Raw genomic sequence first — 21,936 nt, 5'->3', positions numbered from 1 at the left:
TAACATCTTTCTTCTGCTTTTTCTTCTATAAACATTCTTTTAAGTGCATACAGTGTGCAAAATTAAGATGTTCAAGAGCTCAAAAACATGTCCAGAGACCTGGCTGTTGTAGGAGAAAATATAAATTAGAAGTAAGAGGCTTTATTCTACTACATGAGAATAAGGGAGGGTATTTTGTTAATTTCTTTTTCCTTAAAGCATTTAAGTTATATGTGGATATTTTTCTTGGTGTTTGAAAAATACGTAAATCTTATTAACAGCTAAATAAACTTTTTGTCATGGTTTTTGTCATTGTTTTTCACTGCTTTGTTTTCAGTTTGGCAGAGGTTTACTTTTTTTTTCATTTAATCTGTGTATTTTAGGGTAGACACAGCTTTGTTTAGATTAAAGCTCCTTTTAAGAACACACAAAAGTTGAGCACAAATATAGGATTAAATTTAGCAATACAGAATGATAAGGACTAAAAGAAACCGAGTAAGCTCCTTTGACAGAAAACAGATTATTGAAGGTAATTATTTAATACTTGCAGGCTAAAGTACTTACATTGCAAAAGCACAGTTCAGCTTATGAACTGAACAGTGGAGTCAGTAGTTGTGCTTTGGTTTCTATTTATTACCTCAGGACAGTTAGCATAGTTGTCTGTAGTGTTTGTAGACAAACTGCATTCATATAAATTGAACAGTATTTTCTACACTAGTGTGAGTATAAGACAGTATTTACTTTGAATGAATTCCTTAGTCATTTGAATATTTTTATATTCATACTTTTGGAATATAAAGTGTTTTAATTGAAGGTTGCAGACAATTTTTAAAAATCCTATGCACATTATAAATAGTACATTAAAATTATGTATACTTAGGTATTTATACCTAATATTAGAAAAATACTACCAAATTAGATATTAGTATGACATGCTTACTGAGTTATCCAATAGAGATAATTATAGGTAAGCATAGCTTCAGTATCTTTCATTTCACTAAATTGCAATGCTGCTATTAAAGGAAAAATGACAAGAAGAATGTGGCCACCCAAAAACCATGGTAGCTCTTCAATTAGCCATGATGCAAGCTCAAATATATTCCACTATATAAATAAAGTCATATTCCAATTCTTCATTAAAATGTTCTGGTCGGGGTAGGCTAAGAGGGTGGATCATTTGCAGTCAGGAGTTCAAGACCAGCCTGGCCAACATGGTGAAACCCTATCTCTACTGAAAATACAAAAATAAGCCAGGTGTGATGGCATATGTCTGTAATCCCAGCCACTTGTTAGGCTGAAGCACAAGAATCACATGAACTCAGGAGGCAGAGGTTTCAGTGAGCCAAGATTATGCCACTGCACTCCAGCCTGGGTGACAGAGTGAGACTGCCTCAAAAAAAAAAAAAATGTTCTGGTGAGAATTGTCAGATGTATTCCAGTGTACATCTCCCATTCAATGGCTAGGAGATGAAAGAGCAACAGAGATAGAAGATAAACCTTACTAAATTCTGCTGAGAATATGCCCCCTTTCTTCATAACGCTCATGTTTCTCATGCTGAGAGTAGTGGTGCACTTTGGCTGTTTAAAAAAACATTCCTTTAGGGGAATATTTTCTAACTGGCTCGATCAATCTTATATCTAATCTGAGTTTTTAAAAGATGCTTTTAACATGTTTTCTCTCAATATTTCTGAGCATGAGAGCTGTTTTTCTCTGGAATGCTTTGGGTGTCTGTTAGAGGCCCCAGGACTATCCCATGGTGTCTGTGAATGAGGTGGGCTGTCACAGTGAGAACGCTTGGAGCTATCTCTATCTGGACTCATGCTGAAAATCCAGCAGTATTTTTTCTTTGTCTCCATTATAAATAGAAACTGAGGCTAAAACAATGCTCCTATTCCCATTATTGTGAAGGTGCAACTCTACCCAGGAGCCTGCAGGCTCTCCCGCAGCTCAGGCCTCACTCTCTGTGTGGCACTGGAGTGCTGCTGTGGCAACTGGGGTTCACGTAAGATGTGGTCTGCCAGCTGTGAGCCCTGTGCTGTGGGCTGTGTCTCAAGGGAAGATGGTAAAAGTCAAGAGAGGACACTAACCGCCGGTCCAGCTGGAATGCTGCAGCCTAGCGCTCAGGGTGTATAGAGCCATTGCTTTAAAATGTAAATAGGCCTACAGATAGCACCCTGTTCAACCATTTCTGTAGGAGAGGGAGAACCTACCTTCAGCAGGCACCTGGCTTCAAGTTGCAAAATTACCTCTTGTCAAGAAGATGTGAAAAGTTTATTTTGTCATTGATTATAACCAATTAGCTTACACGGATGGTCTCCCCAATTACCAGGTGAATTTAGGATGAACTATGTATGACATGGGGCTGTAAATTTTTCTACTTGTGGACTAATTATGGTGACCATCTTTCTGTCTTTGCAATCTCTTAGACTGACTGAGGCATGTCACATACTGGGTTAATTGTGTAATACAGCAGTTTTCTTTCTGTTCTATCATTGTGGAGTTACTCTGGGGCTGGAGAACGTTGTTCTTTTAATTATATTTTCCAATCACCGTCTAGAATTACCACACATAGTACAAATGTATAAGGTGCCAACCCAGCTTTAATCTAGAGGGGCCTTTCCCTTTCAGGCTTCCAGTCAACTCAGGATTGTGCTACAAAGTGCATGCTCTCTTCTAAATATGCAGGCAGAATTGTGTCTCTGCCTGTTTGCTATCTATAGTCCTCTGTAGTCACATTTAGAGAGGCTAGACCTCATTTCTAAATGCTTTACAGAACAGCAATCGACCATTTTACCTTTCAATAAACTCTTGTATCTTTAGACCAGAAACTGATTCAGAGACTTTGGGGCCCAAAAACCCAATCAGAGTAACATGTGCATTGAGTAGACATGCACACATGAGAATGTTCACTTTCCCCTTCCTCCTCTTCTTAAAATGCCCACAAAGGTGCACATGACACCTGCTGCTCCTCTACCCATCCAGGCCGTAAATTTGCAGCCTCAAACTCTGAATCTAGGTATTGAGATTTGGGAGAAAAATGCAGCAGAAAACATTTATTTGAGACTTGCAAATTATTTTAGTTATAAGGCTCAAAGAGACATTAAAATGAGACCACAATTTTGTCTTTCTTCCTTCTTTGAGCTATGTGTTTATTTCTTGAGACTGCTTGCTATTTATACAAGTAGCTAGAAATTAAACTAATAATAGCACTCTGGACACTATAGCCCACACCCTATAGCTTGACAATGTATATCCAATTAGTAATCAATGTTATTTTTTGTAAATAAGAGTTTCTGACAAACAGCCTTGTATCAGCCCACTCTCTATCCTTCTCTTTTTGCCTTTACAAATACATTTGTAATTGCTGCTAATTAAAGTGTAGATTTTAGGCAACTTGAATCTTTGCTCCCAGGTTACAATCCTAAAACTTGCTCCAAATGAACTGTCTACTTATATTCATGTTGCTTCAGCTCTTTCCTTTTAGGTGGACATATTACTGAGAATGTGCTAGAGCAGTCTCTATGAGGGGATGTCTCCTTCTGTTGTACCCCACTTGCTGTAACACTCAAGAATGCAGAGCCAGGTTCATTCAATCTAGAATCTGCACAGAAGGTCTGGCCTCTGCCTGAGATTTACAAAGCAGGACCAGATTTTGGATTGACAATGTACAGAAAACCAACAGGAGGCATTTTCTGCATTGTGAGATGTCAATATAGACATTTTAATATCCCCCCTTTGATAATGTGGCTCTTTGAGCTTTTCATATCTTGTTGAGCGACCTGCTGCAGTAATGTAAGATGCTCCAGGTGGAAATAGACTCTGATGGCAGAATTGGTAAGTGTAAACAAGCATCTTAGGAGTGACAGATCAAGGTCCCAAAGTATCCAGAGCCATGACCACAACTACATCTACCCATATAATATGATGCTGGAATATTCTTTTCCTTCCTCTTACAGAAAGGTGATCCAGGTTCTGGAGCTCCACTAGGACAGTTTGATTTTCTATTTAGAATCAGCCTGAGTCTTTCCTGCTTGGCTTATCCTTAAGCAATCAGCCCAGGGTCACTGGGAACCCTCTCACAATCACCTAGGCATCTCAGAGAGACTTGAGGATGTCTAGGGATGAACTGTGTCAGGCTGACAAGAGTGGTTAATTCTGGTTCTGTCTCAATGTAAGAGAAATGAGTCATCCTGTGTTTGTTTTTCCCCTCATACAAGAGACGTCTTTGGTTGGTATCCAGATGAGAATTTCTTCAGTTTCCTGGTACTTGGGTGAAAAATGAGGAGGAAGTCTGCAGATTCAAAGGATAAACTAATTGCTTCCATTTCATGTGGCCATTAGAAAAAGAGATGAAACAGTCATGGTCCCTACCATTTAGGAGCGATTAGTCTAGACTAGCAACTGAATTATATGGTTCAATTAAGCATCATATAGTTGGCACAATGAATAGCTGTGGACAAAAAGTGTATTTATTTGGACAACTTTATATTTTTGTAACTTCTGAGGTCATCATTTGAATAGACATATATGGACATAACAGTTGTTATTAATGTTTGTATTTTGTATACTTTGCTAAGAATACATATTTATCTTCTAATAAAATTACCCTAGAGATTTGTTTAAAGTGCTGATTAGTGTATTGACAGGGCAGTGGCTAAAGATCAAAATTTCACAAACTGTGGGATTTAGTTTTCTTTTAGGTAAGCTTAGGAAAAACAGAACTGGAAATACCCCAGAGGCATAGAGAGCAGAATTCTACAAAGGGTCTACTCCCTGTCCCAGCCCTGTTCGAATTCACCCTTTTTGGAGGCCATATTTAGGTCTGGCCCCAACCTGGAGTCTTGCCTAACTGATTAGAAGAGATGAGAGTACTGGGTAGTGAATCCTGCAGCCTTTCTAGAGCTGGTGCTCACAATATTCAGAAACCTAAAAGCAGATACATGGAAAAAAATAAAGTATGTATTTTACAGTCTTACTTTTTAATTATTTTATTAGAACCAGTGCTTGCAGAGACATTCCATTTAGCAGCCTGTTTTTCTTTTTTTCTTTTTTTGAGACAGAGTCTCGCTCTATGGCCAGGCTGGAGTGCAGTGGGGCGATCTCAGCTCACTGCAACTTCCGTTTTCTGGTTTTAAGTAATTCTCTTGCCTCAGCCTCCCGAGTAGCTGGGACTACAGGCACTCACCACCACACCCGGCTAATTTTTTGACTTTTAGTAGAGACGGGATTTCACCATGTTGGCCAGGATGGTCTCGATCTCTTGATCTTGTGATCCGCCCGCCTCGGCCTCCCAAAGTGCTGGGATTACAGGTGTGAGCCGCAGCACCTGGCCTAGCAATCTGTTTTCTATACCTGCAGCTGCAGTAGTTGCTCCACAAATCACAAAAGAGTAAATATAAACACAAAAAAGTAAATATAAACACAATAAAAATTTCTCTAAGCGACATTAAAGTTTTTCTTGCTGTATCCCTCTCATCTTTCTTCCTATAGTTAGCTTTTATTCTATACATTTTTTAAAAAAAAATCAATGATAGAGAAACAAAAGAAAAATTCTGGGCCTTTTTTCTAAATTCTGGCAATTATTATTTTTTAATTTTACTTTAAGTTCTGGGGTACATGTGCAGAACATGCAGGTTTGTTACATAGGTATACATGTGCCATGGTGGTTTGCTGCATCCATCACCCCATCATCTACATTACGTATTTATGCTAATGTTATCCCTCCCCAATCCCCCACCCCCTGCTATCCCTACCCTAGCAGACCTACCCTCTGACAGGCTCCTGTGTGTGATGTTCCCCTCCCTGTGTCCTCATTGTTAAACTTCCACTTATGAGTGAGAACATGCAGTGTTTGGTTTTCTGTTCTTGTGTTAGTTTGCTGAGAATGATGGTTTCCAGCTTCATTCATGTCCCTGCAAAGGACATGAACTCATCGTTTTTATGGCTGTGTAGTATTCCATGGTGTATATGTGCCACATTTTCTTTATCCAGTCTATTACTGATGGGCTTTTGGGTTGGTTCCAAGTCTTTGTTATTGTAAGCAGTGCTGCAATAAACATATGTGTGCATGTGTCTTTATAATAGATTTATAATTCTTTGGGTATGTACCCAGTAATGGGATTGCTGGGTCAACTGGTATTTGTAGTTCTAGATCCTTGAGGAATCGCCACACTGTCTTCCACAATGGTTGAACTAATTTAGACTTCCACCAACAGTGTAAAAGTGTTCCTATTTCTCCACATCCTCTCCAGTGTCTTTTGTCTCCAGATTTTTTAATGATCGCCATTCTCACTGGCATGAGATAGTATCTCATTGTGGTTTTGATTTGCATTTCTCTAATAACCTCTCAGTGATGATGAGTTTTTTTCATATGTTTATTGGCTGCATAAATGTCTCCTTTTGAGAAGTGTCTGTTCATATCCTTCACCTACTTTTTGATGAGGTTTTTGTTTTTTTTCCTGTAAATTTGTTTAAGTTCTTTGTAGATTCTGGATATTAGTCCTTGGTCAGATGGGTAATTAAAAGTTTTCTGCCATTCTGTAGGCTTCCTGTTCTCTCTGATGACAGTTTCTTTTGCTGTGCAGAAGCTCTTAAGTTTAATTAGTTCCCATTTGTCTATTTTGGCTTTTGTTGCCATTGCTTATGGTGTTTTAGTCATGAAGTCCTTCCTTACACATGCATATGTCCTGAATGGTATTTCCTAGGTTTTCTTCTAAGGTTTTTATGGTTTTAGATCTTACATTTAAATCTTTAACTCATCTTGAGTTAATTTTTGTATAAGGTGTAAGAAAGGGATCAAGTTTCAGCTTTCTGCATACGGCTGGCCAGTTTTCCCAACACCATTTATTAAATAGGGAATATTTTCCCCATTGCTTTTTGTTTTTGTCAGGTTTGTCAAAGATCTGATGGTTGTAGGTGTGGTGTTATTTCTGATGCTTCTGTTCTGTTCCATTCATCTATATGTCTGTTTTGGTACCAGTACCATGCTGTTTTGGTTACTGTAGCCTTCTAGTATAGTTTGAAGTCAGGTAGTGTGATGCCTTCAGCTTTTTTTTTTTAAGATAGAGTTTCACTCTTGTTACCCAGGCTGGAGTGCAATGGCACGATCTCAGCTCACCGCAACCTCCGCCTCCTGGGTTCAGGCAATTCTCCTGCCTCAGCCTCCTGAGTAGCTGGGATTACAGGCACGCACCACTGTGCCCAGCTAATTTTTTGTATTTTTAGTAGATACAGGGTTTCACCATGTTGACCAGGATGGTCTCGATCTCTTGATCCACCCACCTCGGCCTCCCAAAGTTCTGGGATTACAGGCGTGAGCCACTGCGCCCGGCGCTTTTTTTTTTTTTTTCTTAGAATTGTCTTGGATATGCAGGCTCTTTTTTTATTCCATGTGAAATTTAAGGTGGGTTTTCCAGTTCTGTGAACAAAGTCAATGGTAGCTTGATAGGGATAGCATTGAATCTATAGATTACTTTGGGCAGTATGGCCATTTTCATGATACCGATTTTTCCTAACCATTAGCATAAAATGTTTTTCCATTGGTTTGTGTCCTCTCTTATTTCCTTGAGCAGTGGTGTGTAGTTCTCCTTGAAGAGTTCCTTCATATCCCTTGTAAGTTGTATTTCTATGTATTTCATTCTCTTTGTAGCAATTGTGAATGGGAGTTCACTCATGATTTGGCTCTCTGTTTGTCTTTTATTGGTGTATAGGAATGCTTGTGATTTTTGCACATTGATTGTGAATCCCGAGACTTTGCTGAAGTTGCTTATCAGCTTAAGGAGATTTTGGGCTGAGACGATGGGGTTTCCTAAATATACAGTTATGTCATCTGCAAATAGACAGTTTGACTTCCTCTTTATCTACTTGAATACCCTTTCTTTCTTTCTCTTGCCTGACTGCCCTGGCCAGAACTTCCAATACTATGTTGAATATGAGTGGTGAGAGAGGGCATCCTTGTCTTGTGCCAGTTTTCAAAGGGAATGCTTCCAGTTTTTGCCTATTTAGTATGATACTGGCTGTGGGTTTGTCATGAATAGCTTTTATTATTTTGAGATACGATACCTAGTTTATTGAGAGTATTTTTTAGCATGAAGCGCTGTTGAATTTTGTCAAAGGCCTTCTTTGCATCTATTGAGATAATCATGTGATTTTTGTCGTTGGCTCTTTTTATGTCATGATTTGCACTTATTGATTTACATATGGTGAACCAGTCTTGCATCCCAGGGATGAAGCCGACTTGATCATGATGGATAAGCTTTTTGTGCTGTGCCAATATTTTATTGAGAATTAGTGTTCCTCAGGGACATTGGCCTGAAATTTTCTTTTTTAGTTGTGTCTCTGCCAGGTTTTGGTATCAGAATGATGTTGGCCTTATAAAATGAGTTGTGGAGGATTCCCTGTTTTTCTATTGTTTGGGAGAGTTTCAGAAGGAGTGGTACCAGCTACTCTTTGTATCTCTGGTAGCATTCAGCTGTAAAACTATCTGGTCCTGGACTTTTCTTGGTTGGTAGGCTACTAATTGCTGCTTCAATTTCAGAAGTTGTTATTGGTCTATTCAGGGACTAGACTTCTTCCTGATTTAGTCTTGGGAGGGTGTAAGTGTCCAGGAGTTTATTCATTTCTTTTAGATTTTCTGTTTTATTTGTGTAGAGGTGTTCATGTGTTCTTTGATGGTAGTTTGTATTTCTATGGGATCAGTGGTGATATCACCTTTATCATTTTTTATTGCATCTATTTGATTCTTCTCTCTTTTCTTCTTTATTATTCTGGCTAGAGGTCTATCTGTTTTGTTGATCTTTTTTTAAAAAAAAACAGCTCCTGGATTCATTGATTTTTTTTTTTTTTTTGAAGGGTTTTTTGTGTCTCTCTCTCCTTCAGTTCTGCTCTGATCTTAGTTATTTCTTGTCTTTTGCTGGCTGTTGAATTTGTTTGTTCTTGCTTCTCTAGTTCTTTTAATTGTGATTTTAGGGTATCAATTTTAGATCTTTCCTGCTTTCTCTTTTGGGCATTTGGTGCTATAAATTTCCCTCTACACACTGTTTTAAATGTGTCCCAGAGATTTTGGTACATTGAGTCTTTGTTCTCATTGGTTTCAAAGAACATCTTTATTTCCACCTTGATTTCATTCTTTATCCAGTAGTCATTCAGGAGCAGGTTGTTCAGTTTCCCAGTAGTTGTGTGGTTTTGAGTGAGTTTCTTCTTTTCTTTTCTTTTTTTTTTTTTTTTTTGAGTTGAATCACCAATGGCTGAAGGTTTAATTAATCTTGTTTACACAATGAAAGTTCCATAGAAACTTCTAGAAAGTGGGTTTTGGAGCACTTCTAAATTGGTGAGCACGTCCATGTGCTGGGAGGATGGTGTATTGAGGGAGTTTCTTAATCCTCAGTTCTAATTTGATCACACTGTGGTCTGAGAGACTGTTTGTTATGATTTCTGTTCCTTTGCATTTGCCAAGGAGTGTTTTACTTCCAATTATGTGATTAATTTTAGAGTAAGAGCGATGTGGTGCTGAGAAGAATATATTTTCTGTGGATTTGGGGTGGAGAGTTCTGTAGAAGTCTATTAAGTCTGATTGATCCAGATCTCAGTTCAAGTCCTGGATATCCTTGTTAATTTTCTCTCTTGTTTATCTGTCTAATATTGACAGGGGGGTCTTTAAGTCTCCCATTATTATTGTGTGGGAGACTAAATGTCTTTGTAGGTCTCTAAGAACTTGCTTTATGTACCTGCGTGCTCCTGTATTGGGTGCGTATATATTCAGGATTGTTAGCTCTTCTTGTTGCATTGATCCCTTTACCATTATTTAATGCCCTTCATTGTCTCTTTTCATCTTTGTTGGTTTAAAGTCTGTTCTATCAGAGACTAGGATTGCAACCCCTGCTTTTTTTTTTGCTTTCCATTTGCTTGGTAAATCTTCCTCCATCTTTTTATTTTGAGCCTGTGTGTCTTTATGCATGAGATGGGTCTCTGAATACAGCACACCAGTGGGTCTTGACTCTTTATCCAATTTGCCAGTCTGTGTCTTTTGATTGGGGCATTTAGCCCATTTACATTTAAGGTTAATATTGTTATGTGTGAATTTGATCCTGCCTTTATGATGCTAGCTGGTTATTTTGCCTATTAGTTGATGCAGTTTCTTCATAGCATTGATAGTCTTTAAAATTTGGTATGTTTTTGCATGGAAAGGTTGTTCCTTTCCATGTTTAGTGCTTCCTTCAGGAGGTCTTGTAAGGCAGCCAAAATCTCTCAGCAGTTGCTTGCCCTTAAAGATTTTCTCCTTCGCTTTTGAAGCTTAGTTTGGCTGGATATGCAATTCTGGGTTGAAAATTCTTTTCTTTAAGAATTCTTTAAGAATGTTAAATATTGGCCCCCACTCTCTTCTGGCTTGTAGGTTTCTGCAAGAGATCCGCTGTTAGTCTGATGGGCTTCCCTTTGTGGATCTACCCTTTCTCTCTGGCTGCCGTTAGCATTTTTTTCTTCATTTCAACCTTGGTGAGTCTGACAATTATGTGTCTTGGGGTTGTTCTTCTCAAGGAGTATCATTGTGGTGTTCTCTGTATTTCCTTAATTTGAATGTTGGCTTGCCTTGCTAGGTTGGGGAATTTCTCCTGATTAATATCCTGAAGTGTTTTCCAGCTTGGATTCATTCTCCTCTTCACTCTCAGGTACACTGATCAAACATCTGGTCTTTTCACATAATCCCATATTTCTTGGAGGCTTTGTTCATTTCTTTTACTTTTTTATCTAATCTTGTCTTCTCACTTTATTTCATTGAGTTGATTTTAATCTCTGATGTCTTTTCTTCTGCTTGATTGATTTGGCTATTGAAACTTGTGTATGCTTCATGAAGTTCTCATGCTGTGTTTTTCAGCTCCATCAGTCATTTATGTTCTTCTCTAAACTGGTTAGTCTAGCTAATATTTCAGCTAACTTTTTTCAAGGTTCTTAGCTTCCTTGCATTGGGTTAGAACATGCTCCTTAGCTCAGAGAAGCTTGTTATTACCCACCTTCTGAAGCCTGCTTCTGTCAGTTTGTCAAACTCATTCTCCATCCAGTTTTGTTCTCTCACTGGTGAGGAGTTGCGATCTCTTGGAGGAGAAGAGGTGTTCTGGTTTTTGGAATTTTCAGCCTTTTTGCAGTGGTTTATTTTCATCTTCATAGATTTATCTACTTTTGATCTTTAAGGTTGGTCACCTTTGGATGGAGTTTCTGAGTGGATGTTCTTTTTGTTGGTGTTGAAACTATTTTTCATGTTCATTTTCCTTCTAACCATCAGACCCTCTGCTGCAGGTCTGCTAGAGGTCCACTCTAGACCCTGCTTACCTGGGAATTACCAGTGGAGACTGCAGAACAGCAAAGATTGCTGCCTGTTCCTTCCTCTTGTAGCTTCGTCCCAGAGGGGTTCTCACCAGATACCAGCCAGAGCACTCCTATGTAAGTTGTCTGTCAGCCACTATTGGGAGGTGTCTCCCAGTCAGGATACATGGGGGTCAGGGAGTCACTTGAGGAGGCAGTCTGTCCCTTATCAGAGCTCAAACACTGTGCTGGGAGATCCACTGCTCTTTGCAGAGCTGCCAGATGGGGACGTTTAGGTCTGCTGAAGCTGTACCCACAACTGCCCCTTTCCCAGGTTCTCTGTCCCACGAAGGTAAAGGCTCTATTTATAAGTCCCTAATGGGCTGCCGCCTTTTTTTGGAGATGCCCTGCCTAGCAAGAACATCTAGTGAGACAGTCTGCCTGCAGCTGTTGAGCTGTGTTGGACTCCACCCAGTTTGAACTTCCTGGCAGCTTTGTTTATGCTGAGGTTGAAACCACCTACTCAAGCCTCAGCAATGGCGGATGCCCTTTACCTCACTGAGCTCAAACATCCCAGGTCAAGCTCGGAATGCTGTGCTGGCTGTGAGAATTTCAAGTCCATGGGTCTTAGCTTGCTGGTCTCCATGGGGTGGGACCCACTGAGCCAGACCACTTGGCTCTCTGGCTTTAGCCCCCTTTCCAGGGGAGTGAACAGTTCTGTCTCACTGGCATTCCAGGTGCCACGGGGGTGTGAAAAACTGCTGTGGCTAGCTAGTTTCCACCCAAATGGCTGCTTGGTTTTGTGCAGGGCCCTGGTGTCTGTGTTGGTAACAGATTCAATCTCCTGCTCTGCGGTTGTGAAGACAGTGGGCAAAGCACAGTATCTGGACAGGTGTACAGGGAACCACCCCAATGGCTTCCCTTGGCTAGAAGAGGGAGTTCCTGGCTCCTTGCACTTCACGGGTGATGCAACGCCCCACCGTGCTTCAGCTCACCCTTCTTGGGCTCTACTCACTGTTCAACCACTCCCAATGAGATGAACCAGGTACCTCAGTTGGGAATATGGAAATCACCTGCCTTCTGCATCAGTCTTACTGGGAGCTGCACACCGGAGCTATTCCTGTTCAGCCATAATCCTGGGAATTATTAAACAATACCCACTTCTGCAGTGTTATGAGGATTAAATCACGTGATGTGTTATTCCCAGCAAAGTGCTCTGTAACATTCTTTTCAGCATGTGCTACCTGCCTAGGAAACATGGCATTAGAACATGTGAAAATGTTGTTTTGCTTTTCTTTTTTTTTTGAGACTTGAGTGTCTCTCTTGTTGCCCAGGCTGGAGTGCAATGGCACAATCTTGACTAACTGTAACCTCTGCCTCCTGGGTTGAAGCGATTCTCCTGCCTCAGCCTCCCAAGTAGCTGGAATTACAGGCATCTGCCACCATGCTCAGCTAAGTTTTGTATTTTTATTAGAGACAGGGTTTCGCACATTGGCCAGGCTGGTCCTGAACTCCTGACCTTAGGTGGTCCACCTGCTTTTGCCTCCGAAAGTGCCTGGCCTGTTTTTCAAATGCAGATTTATTCAGACATAGCTGCCTTCTGTTTGTTCTGTAAACTTAAAAGAACCAGCAAAAAATATGAAAATCGGTTGTCTTCATTTGTCCTAGGAGTATTTGTATTGTGACAAGAGTGCTGAGTGTAGGGGACTCTGCTCTGTCTGGTTTCTCTAACTAATGCTAATAATGAGCCCAAGGGGAGCAACTCAGCTTTGACAGGAGACTTGTTTAAAACACCCATTCATGGACCCTTTCCAAACCTGCAGAATCACATTACATAGGGTGGGGCCAAAATCACCAAGTGATTGATAAACTTATTCAAGCTTGAAAGGCAATGCTTAGTTAAGTGGTTATTAGCCCAGGCTTCTAATTAGGATTACATGACCAATTTGCGGTAATCTTTTTACTTGTGCCCTTTCCACATGTTGTGTTTTTTATTCTGGATGGAAGAATCCATGTTGTTTTAATTAAGTTTCTCATGTGATTCTCAGTTGAGGACAGAGTCAAGTATGGTGGATTCAAGATACACTCATGAGAGTTAAATGGTGTTTTTGTTGTTTTTAACTGTTTTCATGCTTTGTTGCCACCGCTGGAATGCAGTGGTATGATCTTGGCTCACTTCAGCCTTCACCTCCTGGGTTCAAGTGATTCTCCTGCCTCAGCCTTTTGAGTGCCTGGGACTACAGGTATTTGCCAACACACCCAGCTAATTTTTTTTTTTTTTTTGTATTTTTCTAGAGATGGGTTTTTGCCATGTTGGCCAGAATGGTTTTGAACTCCTGGCCTCAAGTAGTCCACCAACTTCTGCCTCCCAAAGTGCTGGGATTACAGGCATGAGCCACCGTGCCTGGCCTTAGAGTTAAGCTTTACCTTTTCACTAAGGGTGGGCACAGGGCTGGTTTTATTTGGGTTTGGTAGGGATAGGGCAGTATGGCCCATATTTCCATTACTGCAGCAGAAATTGCTGGTGTCTGTGGCAGGGAAGGACACCTGAGGATAGGAAAGGAGAAATTTATATTTTTATCTCCATAGAACAGCTTATTGTTCCTGAATCTCTTCTGTTATAAAGGACAGAAATGAGTGGACTTTTTCTACAGGTCTTGGTCCTTTGGCCAAGTGTGAGTGTGGTGGTAGCAGGTAGACAGGTGGTGCTGACACTTTTAAAGGCATAATTTCAAGATGCAAGTGTAATTTGCCCAGAAAATCTCATCTGAGAAGAAATCCCAGAGAAGGAGGAGAAAGAGGAACAAGATGGTCTTTTTTTTTTTTAGTTTAACATGTTCCGGCTCCAGAGCCGTGTCCGCTCTGCCTCCTGGAAGGCCATGTGTTTAGTACTTGCGAACCTTCACTTCTCTGATTGTGTTGTTTCTGACCAAGGAGTATGTTTTAACTACTTTTAAAAATTCTTCTGATAGTCAAGCGTCTCTGAAAAAATTGTTTTCTACATACCAGAGCCTTCTCTGCATTCTCTACATCATGGCTTCTTATAGGCCATGCAGAATTCTCACCATGAATTTATAATCTGCAGCTTTAAAAATACTCCATGTGTGGCTGTTGAACATGGGCAGGTGTGAATACTCAAGATTCTAAGAATAATCTTGAAGTTTCATCTGTGTTCTCCATTAGCTGTATGCAGAACAGGATTAATAAAATGCTTTTTTAAACAGAATGGCACACATTACCCAGAAAGTACTAAAAATAATTAGGAGATATTTGCTCTTTGGGGTGCTGAAGAAAAATCACTATTAAAAATTACAGAACATAAGAGTTATCTGTATCTTGAAATTTACATAAAACTGATTTTTTTCTGGCGAAACAGGAACACTTTTACACTGTTGGTGGGAGTGTAAATTAGTTCAACCATTGTGGAAGACAGTGTGGCAATTCCTCAAGGACCTAGAAATAGAAATTCCATTTGACCCAGCAATCCCATTACTGGGTATATATCCAAAGGATTATAAATCATTCTACTGTAAGGACACATGCACACGAATGTTCATTGCAGCAGTGTTTACAATAGCAAAGACCTGGAACCAACTCAAATGCCCATCGATAATAGACTGGACAGGGAAAGTGTGGCACATATACACCATGGAATATTATGCAGCTGTCAAAAACGATGAGTTCATGTCCTTTGTAGGGACATGGATGAACCTGGAAACCATCATTCTCAGCAAACTGACACAAGAACAGAAAATCAAACACCGCATGTTCTCACTCACAGGCAGATGTTGAACAATGAGAACACATGGACACAGGGAGGGGAGCATCACACACTGGGGTCTGTTGGGGGGAACTAGGGGAGGGACAGTGGGGGGTGGGGAGCTGGGGAGAGATAGCATGGGGAGAAATGCCAGATGTAGGTGATGGGGAGGAAGGCAGCAAATCACGCTGCCATGTCTGTACCTATGCAACAATGTTGCATGTTCTCCACATGTACCCCAAAACCTAAAATGCCAAAAAAAAACCTGATTTTTTTAATCATTACAATCAAACTGTAATTTCCTTTTGGGAGCAGTATCACAGCAGTGAAGCTCTGTTTTTTGTGTGCATCAGCACATCATAAAAATTTGTCCTAGTGCATTTGATGTTAATGATATGCTTGGTTGAAGAGCTCTCTGACAGATTTCTTTACTGTAGAGTTACTTATTTTTCTCTTCATTATTAAGCATCTTTATGCTGCTCATGTGCATAAAGCATCAGATTTAATCTGACAGCTGCCTTTCTATCTTACGTTTTGTTTGCATATATCTGCCTTTGGAAAATCAAGGCTCTCATCTTTGTTTACAGGCCAGAACAACTGGGAAAATGGCAGGCTCTTCCACTTAACTGAATGTTTGAAAAAATATTCTTGGGCCAAAAACATTGACATTACTGGTGAGCCTGTTAGAAATTTAGATATCAGACTGTATTCCAGATTGTCTGAAGAAATAATCTGCATTAACAATCTCAAGTTTTTGTACACATTAAAACTAGAGAGGTACCTTTTAACTCAGTATGCCTTTTCCATGTGGAAGATACATACAACTCATTATGCAGGATGCACATGTAACACTCCGGAGTGGACGCATTTGCGTTCATGTGTACTGTATACACACAGATTCTGTGGCTGTTATGCCACTTTCTTTTCTCAGGATAAGAAGTATATTAGAAAATATTTCTGTGTTAAAAATTATTTTGTGAATGATTTCAGTCACTCCTATAAGTCAGAATCAGTTTTCTTTACTGTCTTATTTTACATTGAGTCAAATTTAAAATTTTGCCCATTGCTGCTACTTGGTTAATGTGTGTGTGTGTGTGTGTGTGTGTGTGTGTGTGTGTGTGTGTGTGTGTGTTTCAGGGACCACTGACGTTTAGGGATGTGAAAATAGAATTCTCTCTGGAGGAGTGGCAATGCCTGGACACTGCACAGCGGAATTTATATAGAGATGTGATGTTAGAGAACTACAGAAACCTGGTCTTCCTGGGTGAGGATAACTTCAATACACAATTCCTAATATACCCTAAAGGTTTCATTTCTTTTTTTTTCTTTTTCTTTTTCTGTAGAATGTTTTTTGGTAATTTATGCTTTGCATAAATGAATTTCAGATACTTGTTTTCAAAAAAAATTTGAGATTTGTAGCAAAGAATTTCTTTAAGATGTTTCATCTTGACCTGAATTTTCCACATTTCTGAGCTGATCTGTATCCTTCACTCTAGAGTAGTAGTGATTCCAGAAATTTGTTGGCACAAAATATTGTTGCCCACACCTTAAAATCTAACTTCCCACAGCAGCTTCTTTTTTTTATTCAATAGTACTGGGTAGTGAAATTAAGAACCTACAAATTTCAAATATTTTCTAGATATTTAGAAATTTCTGTTATATATTAGCATTTTGGGATTAATTTACTAGAATATTCCATAACCTCTTTACTGAGCACATTACTGGATTGGTAATTGGAGAATATGAGCAAGAGTCATGCTATTTATTTTTAATAAAACAGGTATTGCTGTTTTTAAGCCAGACCTGATCACCTGGCTGGAGCAAGGAAAAGAGCCCTGGAATATGAAGAGTCATGAGATGGTAGCCAAACCCCCAGGTAGGTGAGTGAATACACAGATGGCACGGGTGAGAGGTCAAAGGCCAAGGAGAAGGCCACTCCCTTAGATGTAATTTGGGAAGCTGTGTTCCAAAGGAAACCATTTCTGGGAAGCCTGAGTTTTTTATTTTGCTCTCGCATAGGATATCTTCTGTCTTATGTTTTTAAATTCTTTAAGGATTCTACTTTCCCTTCAGTGATCCTTTTTTAAGTTCACAGTGAGGGCCAGTGTCCTCTTCATGGCATATTAAAGACTGCACAATCTGACTCTTTTTTTTTTTATTGTTTTTAGGGACATGCAAATATCTGCATAATTTTGAGAAACTGTGTTAAACTATATTTTAAGTTTTCTTTTGGCATCGTATTGAAACGTGTGAGTAGTGGCTTCTGTTCCATTGTGGGTTTTTTGGTTCATTTTTCTGCATATTCCCTTCTGCTTTTATTAGTATAGTTTTGAAATATAGTTTGAAATTATGATGTCCCTCTACTTTGTTCTTTTTCCTCAAGATTGCTTTGGCTATTCAACTATTATAGTTTAATGTAAATCTTAGAATTGTATTTTCTATCACTTTTACAAAAGTGCCACTGGAATTTTGATAAGGAGTTTATTGAATCTATAGATTACTTTGGATAACATGGCACTTTAACAAAACTTATTTTTAAATCCATATAAATATAATATTTTAAAATATATTTGTGTCATGTCTAATTTTTTTCACTGATATCTTACATTGTAAAAATTTTTTATCTCTGGTTAAATTTGTTCTCAGAAGTTTATTATTGTAAAGATTGTTTTCTTTCTCTATCTTATCAGATAGTTTGTTTTAAGTATATGGAACCATAATTTATACTTGTATGTTAATTTTAATGTTTGGTAATTTACTGAGTATATTTATCAGTTTGACAGGTTTTAATATACTGTTTATTTTATTTCATATTTTATTTTTTGAGATGAAATCTCACTCTGTCACCCAGGCTGGAGTGCAGTGGCATGGTCTCGACTCACTGCAACCTCCGCCTCCCAGGTGTAAGCGATTCTCCCGCCTCAGCCTTCTGAGTTGCTGGGATCACAGGAACATGCTACCACACTCGACTAATTTTTGTTTTTTCAGTAGAGATGATGTTTCACTCTGGTGGCCAGGCTGGTCTCAAACTCCTGAACTTGTGATTATATATTTAAAATATCAAAATCATCTATAGTTTAAATGTTTCTTGAAAATTTCTCATTAGAATCTCCTATTTATGGTTATACTGCATTTCCTCTGAAATTCTGCCATACAGTGTATGACAACCATTCAAAACACCTGTCTTCCATGAGTACACATTCAAATATTGCAGTTATCTAGGCAAATTCTTTCTTAATGTTACACCAATATTGCAAACCAGATTTTATGAGTAAACATGTCCTTATTATTGTTTTGTAGTTCTATATTAGTGTAGGTCCCTTAACACTGTTTATTGTAATTTTTTTTTTTTTACTTACATGTTACAATTTAAGACATTTTGTAATTGTTTGTACTTAAAAGTCAATGTGGGGTTTAATTAAGAGATAAATCAGGCAGATGTCTATCAAAATCAGATTATATATGTGTGTTTATTTATAAATATGACCCCTATTTTGGTTACATCTTGCTTATATTCGTTCTTAGCTGATTTTCAATGGTTATTTTAAGTGAGTAATCATGGAAATAGTCTTCTTTTCACCATGTGTTTTATAATGAATATATAGCTCCTTTGTGTGAGAGAAACACTTTTGTGATTTCAGAGTAATTTTTTTTTCTTTCTTGGAGGCAGAGTCTTGCTCTGTTGCCCAGGCTGGAGTACAGTGGTGTGGCCTTGGTTCACTACAACCTCTGCCTTTTGGGCTCAAGCAGTTCTCCTGCCTCAGCCTCCTGAGTGGCTAGGGTTACAGGCATTCACCACCACACCTGCCTATTTTTTTGTATTTTTAGTACAAATGGGGTTTCACTATGTTGCCCAGGGTGGTCTCAAACTCCTGAGCTCAGGCAATCTGTCCACCTCATCTTCCCAAAGTGCTAGGATTACAGGCGTGAGCCACTGCATCTGGCCTAAAGGTGATTTTTGAAAAGATTTGTGATTCTGTATTTTTTTCAGTTTTTAAAAAAATGTTGTGAAAACTCATAAAATTTACCATCTTAAATCTATTCAAGTGTACATTTTAGAGCCAGGCATGGTGGTGGCTTCCATCTGTAATCTCAGGATTTTGGAAGATCAAGACAGGAGGATTCCTTGTATACAAAAGTTTGAGACCAGCCTGGGAAACATAAGGAGATTCCCTCTCTACTTTTTTTTTTTTTTTTAAATAGCCAGGCATGGTCTTGTGCACCGATAGTCTCAGCTTTTTGGGAGATTTAGAGGGGAGAATTACTTGAGCCTAAGAGTTTGAGGCTACACTGAGTGATAATTGTGCCACTGTACTCCAGCTCAGGTGACAGAGTGAGGCCCTATCTCCAAAACTTCATTTCAGGCATGTTAAGTATATTCACATTGTTATGCAAAAGACTTTAAGAAATTTTACATCTTGTGAAACTAAAATTTAAGTAACAACTGCTCATTTTACCTTCTCTTTATCCCTTGACAAACACCCTTCCACTTTGGTTTTTATGAGTGTGACTACTTAAGATAGCTCATAAGTGGAATCATACCATCTCGATTATTTCAGGTGACATACTATTCTCAAAGTTTATCTTAAAATATCACAAGATTTTCTATTTTAAGACTGAATAAATTCTGTTGTGTGTTTGTTACCTTTTTTAATGTGTTTGTAAGTCAAGGGACATCTAAGTTGCTTCAGCCTTCTGGCTTTTGTAAATACTGGTACAGTAAACATGGATGTTCAAATATGTCTTTCACGTCCTAGGTTGTACAATTAGGATATAGATTGATAAATAGGATTGCTGTAGTTAATGATAGTTTTATTTTATTTTTGTGACAGTCTCTTTCTGTCACCCAGGCTGGAGTGCTATGGTACAATACCAGCTCACTGCAACTTCTGCCTCCCTGGTTCAAAGGATTCCAGTGCCTCAGCCTTCTGAGTAACTGGAATTACAGGCTGTCACCATCATAACTGGCTAAGTTTTATATTTTTAGTTGAGGCGAGGTTTCACCATTTTGGCCAGGTTGGTCTCAAAGTCTTGGTCTCAAGTGATCTGCCGACCTTGGCCTCCAAAAGTGTTGGAATTACAGATGTGAGCCACTACACCCAACCCATAATTTTATTTACAATTACTTGAGAAATCTTTATAAAATTTTAAAATAATGGCTGCATTCTTGTTTTCCACCAGCAGGCAACATGGGGATTATTTTTATTGCATAATCAACAGATTAGGTATTTTTAAAAAATTGATAATGGCCATTCTGATTGGTATGAGGTGATTTTTTTACTGTAATTATTATGCATTTCTCTACAAATAGTATGTTAGTGTTCATTTTTAATGAACATTTACTTCAATTATTTGTTCATTTCTAAATCAAGTTATTCAACTTTATTCTTTCTTTCTTTCTTTCCTTAGACAGAATCTCACTCTGTCACCCAGGCTGGAGTGCAGTGGCATGATCTCAGCTCACTGTAACCTCCACCTCCTGGGTTCAAGTGATTCTCATGCCTCAGTCTCCCGAGTAGCTGGGATTACAGGCATGTACCACCATGCCTAGCTAATTTCTGTATTTTTAGTAGAGACAGGGTTTCAACATGTTGACCAGGCTGGTCTCGAACTACTGACCTCATGATCCACCCACCTCGGGGTCCGCCCACCTCGGGGTCCCAAAGTGTTGGGATTACAGGTGTGAGCCACTACGCTGGCCTTTGTTTTTAAGAGTTGTTTATGTATTCTGAATACAACTCTTATCACATGTGATTTGCAAATATTTTCACTCATTTTCTAGGAGACATTGTCACTCTATTGAATGTGATTAATGTGCAGAGATTTTGAAGTATAATACAGTTCAATTTTTCTGTTCTTTGTTGCTCATGCATTTAATGTCACATCTAAGAAAATAATGCCATGACCAATGTCATGTATTTTTCTTATATTCATTTCTAAGAAATTATTTTTATGTCTAAGTATTTTTTAAAAAAAATATTTTTTGTATGTGGTTCAAGAATATTATCCAACTTAATTTGTCGGTGTTGATATCCAGTTTTCAACATTACTTTTGAAGAAATTATCTTTTCTCTATTGTGTGCTCATGGCAACTTTGTGGAAGATCATTTGACCATGTACAGAAGGGTTCATTTCTGGGTTTTCCTGTTCTTTCATCTGTTTGTTTGTGTCAATACCACTTTGTTTTTATTATTGTACCTTTTATTGTGTTTTCAAATCAGAAAATATAATGCATCATTTTTCTTTTTAATGAATGTTTTGCTATAGTTTATAATGAAATTAAAAAATTTTAACAATATTTCTGTAAAAAAATTGTTCCATTAGAATTTGTTTAGAGATGATATTGAATTTGTTTACCACAGTATGTTGTATTGACATCTGAAAATTTAATTTTCTTTTATTTTTTTTTTTTGAGATGGAGTTTTGCTCTTGTGGTCCAGGGTGAAGTGCAATGGCATAATCTTGGCTCACTGCAACCTCCATCTCCTGGGTTCAAGCAATTCTCCTGCCTCAGCCTCCTGAGTAGCTGGAATTACAGGCACGCACCACCATGCCTGGCTAATTTTGTATTTTTAGTACAGACAGCGTTTCTTTATGTTGGTCAGGGTGGTTTTGAACTCCTGACCTCAGGTGATCCACCCACCTCACTCTCCCAAGGTGCTGGGATTACAGGCATGACCCACTGCACTGGTCAAAAATTAAATTTTTTGACCCTTGACCAAGAATATGTTGAAGAGTGTGTTTCATTTTCATATATTTTTAGATTTTCTAGTTCTACTTTTGCTTTTAATTCCTAGATTTATTCAGTTTTGACCAGAAAACACAGTATATGATTTTGATGTTCTTAAATTTATTGTTGTTTGGAGACAGGATCTTACTCTGTCATCCAGGCTGAAGTGCA

General features: G+C 38.7%; 1 protein-coding gene and 1 pseudogene across 1 annotated transcript in view; one reads left to right on the top strand and one right to left on the bottom strand.

Moving 5' to 3' along the window:
• Positions 1–21,936, top strand: part of LOC105714960 (zinc finger protein 138-like) — a 47,569-nt gene that overhangs the window by 19,164 nt on the left and 6,469 nt on the right. The window contains 2 exon segments of the mRNA XM_012449137.3: positions 16,173–16,299; positions 16,816–16,911. Of these exon segments, the coding sequence (XP_012304560.2) occupies positions 16,173–16,299; positions 16,816–16,911 (223 nt within the window).
• On the bottom strand, positions 986–15,913 carry LOC110568642 (BCL2/adenovirus E1B 19 kDa protein-interacting protein 3-like; annotated as a pseudogene).

This window comes from Aotus nancymaae, unplaced genomic scaffold (assembly GCF_030222135.1).
Source record: "Aotus nancymaae isolate 86718 unplaced genomic scaffold, 86718_ANA_hifiasm-v0.15.2.pri h1tg000012l, whole genome shotgun sequence".
Classification (NCBI taxonomy): domain Eukaryota; kingdom Metazoa; phylum Chordata; class Mammalia; order Primates; family Aotidae; genus Aotus; species Aotus nancymaae.
This window is presented reverse-complemented; position numbering and strand designations above follow the sequence as displayed.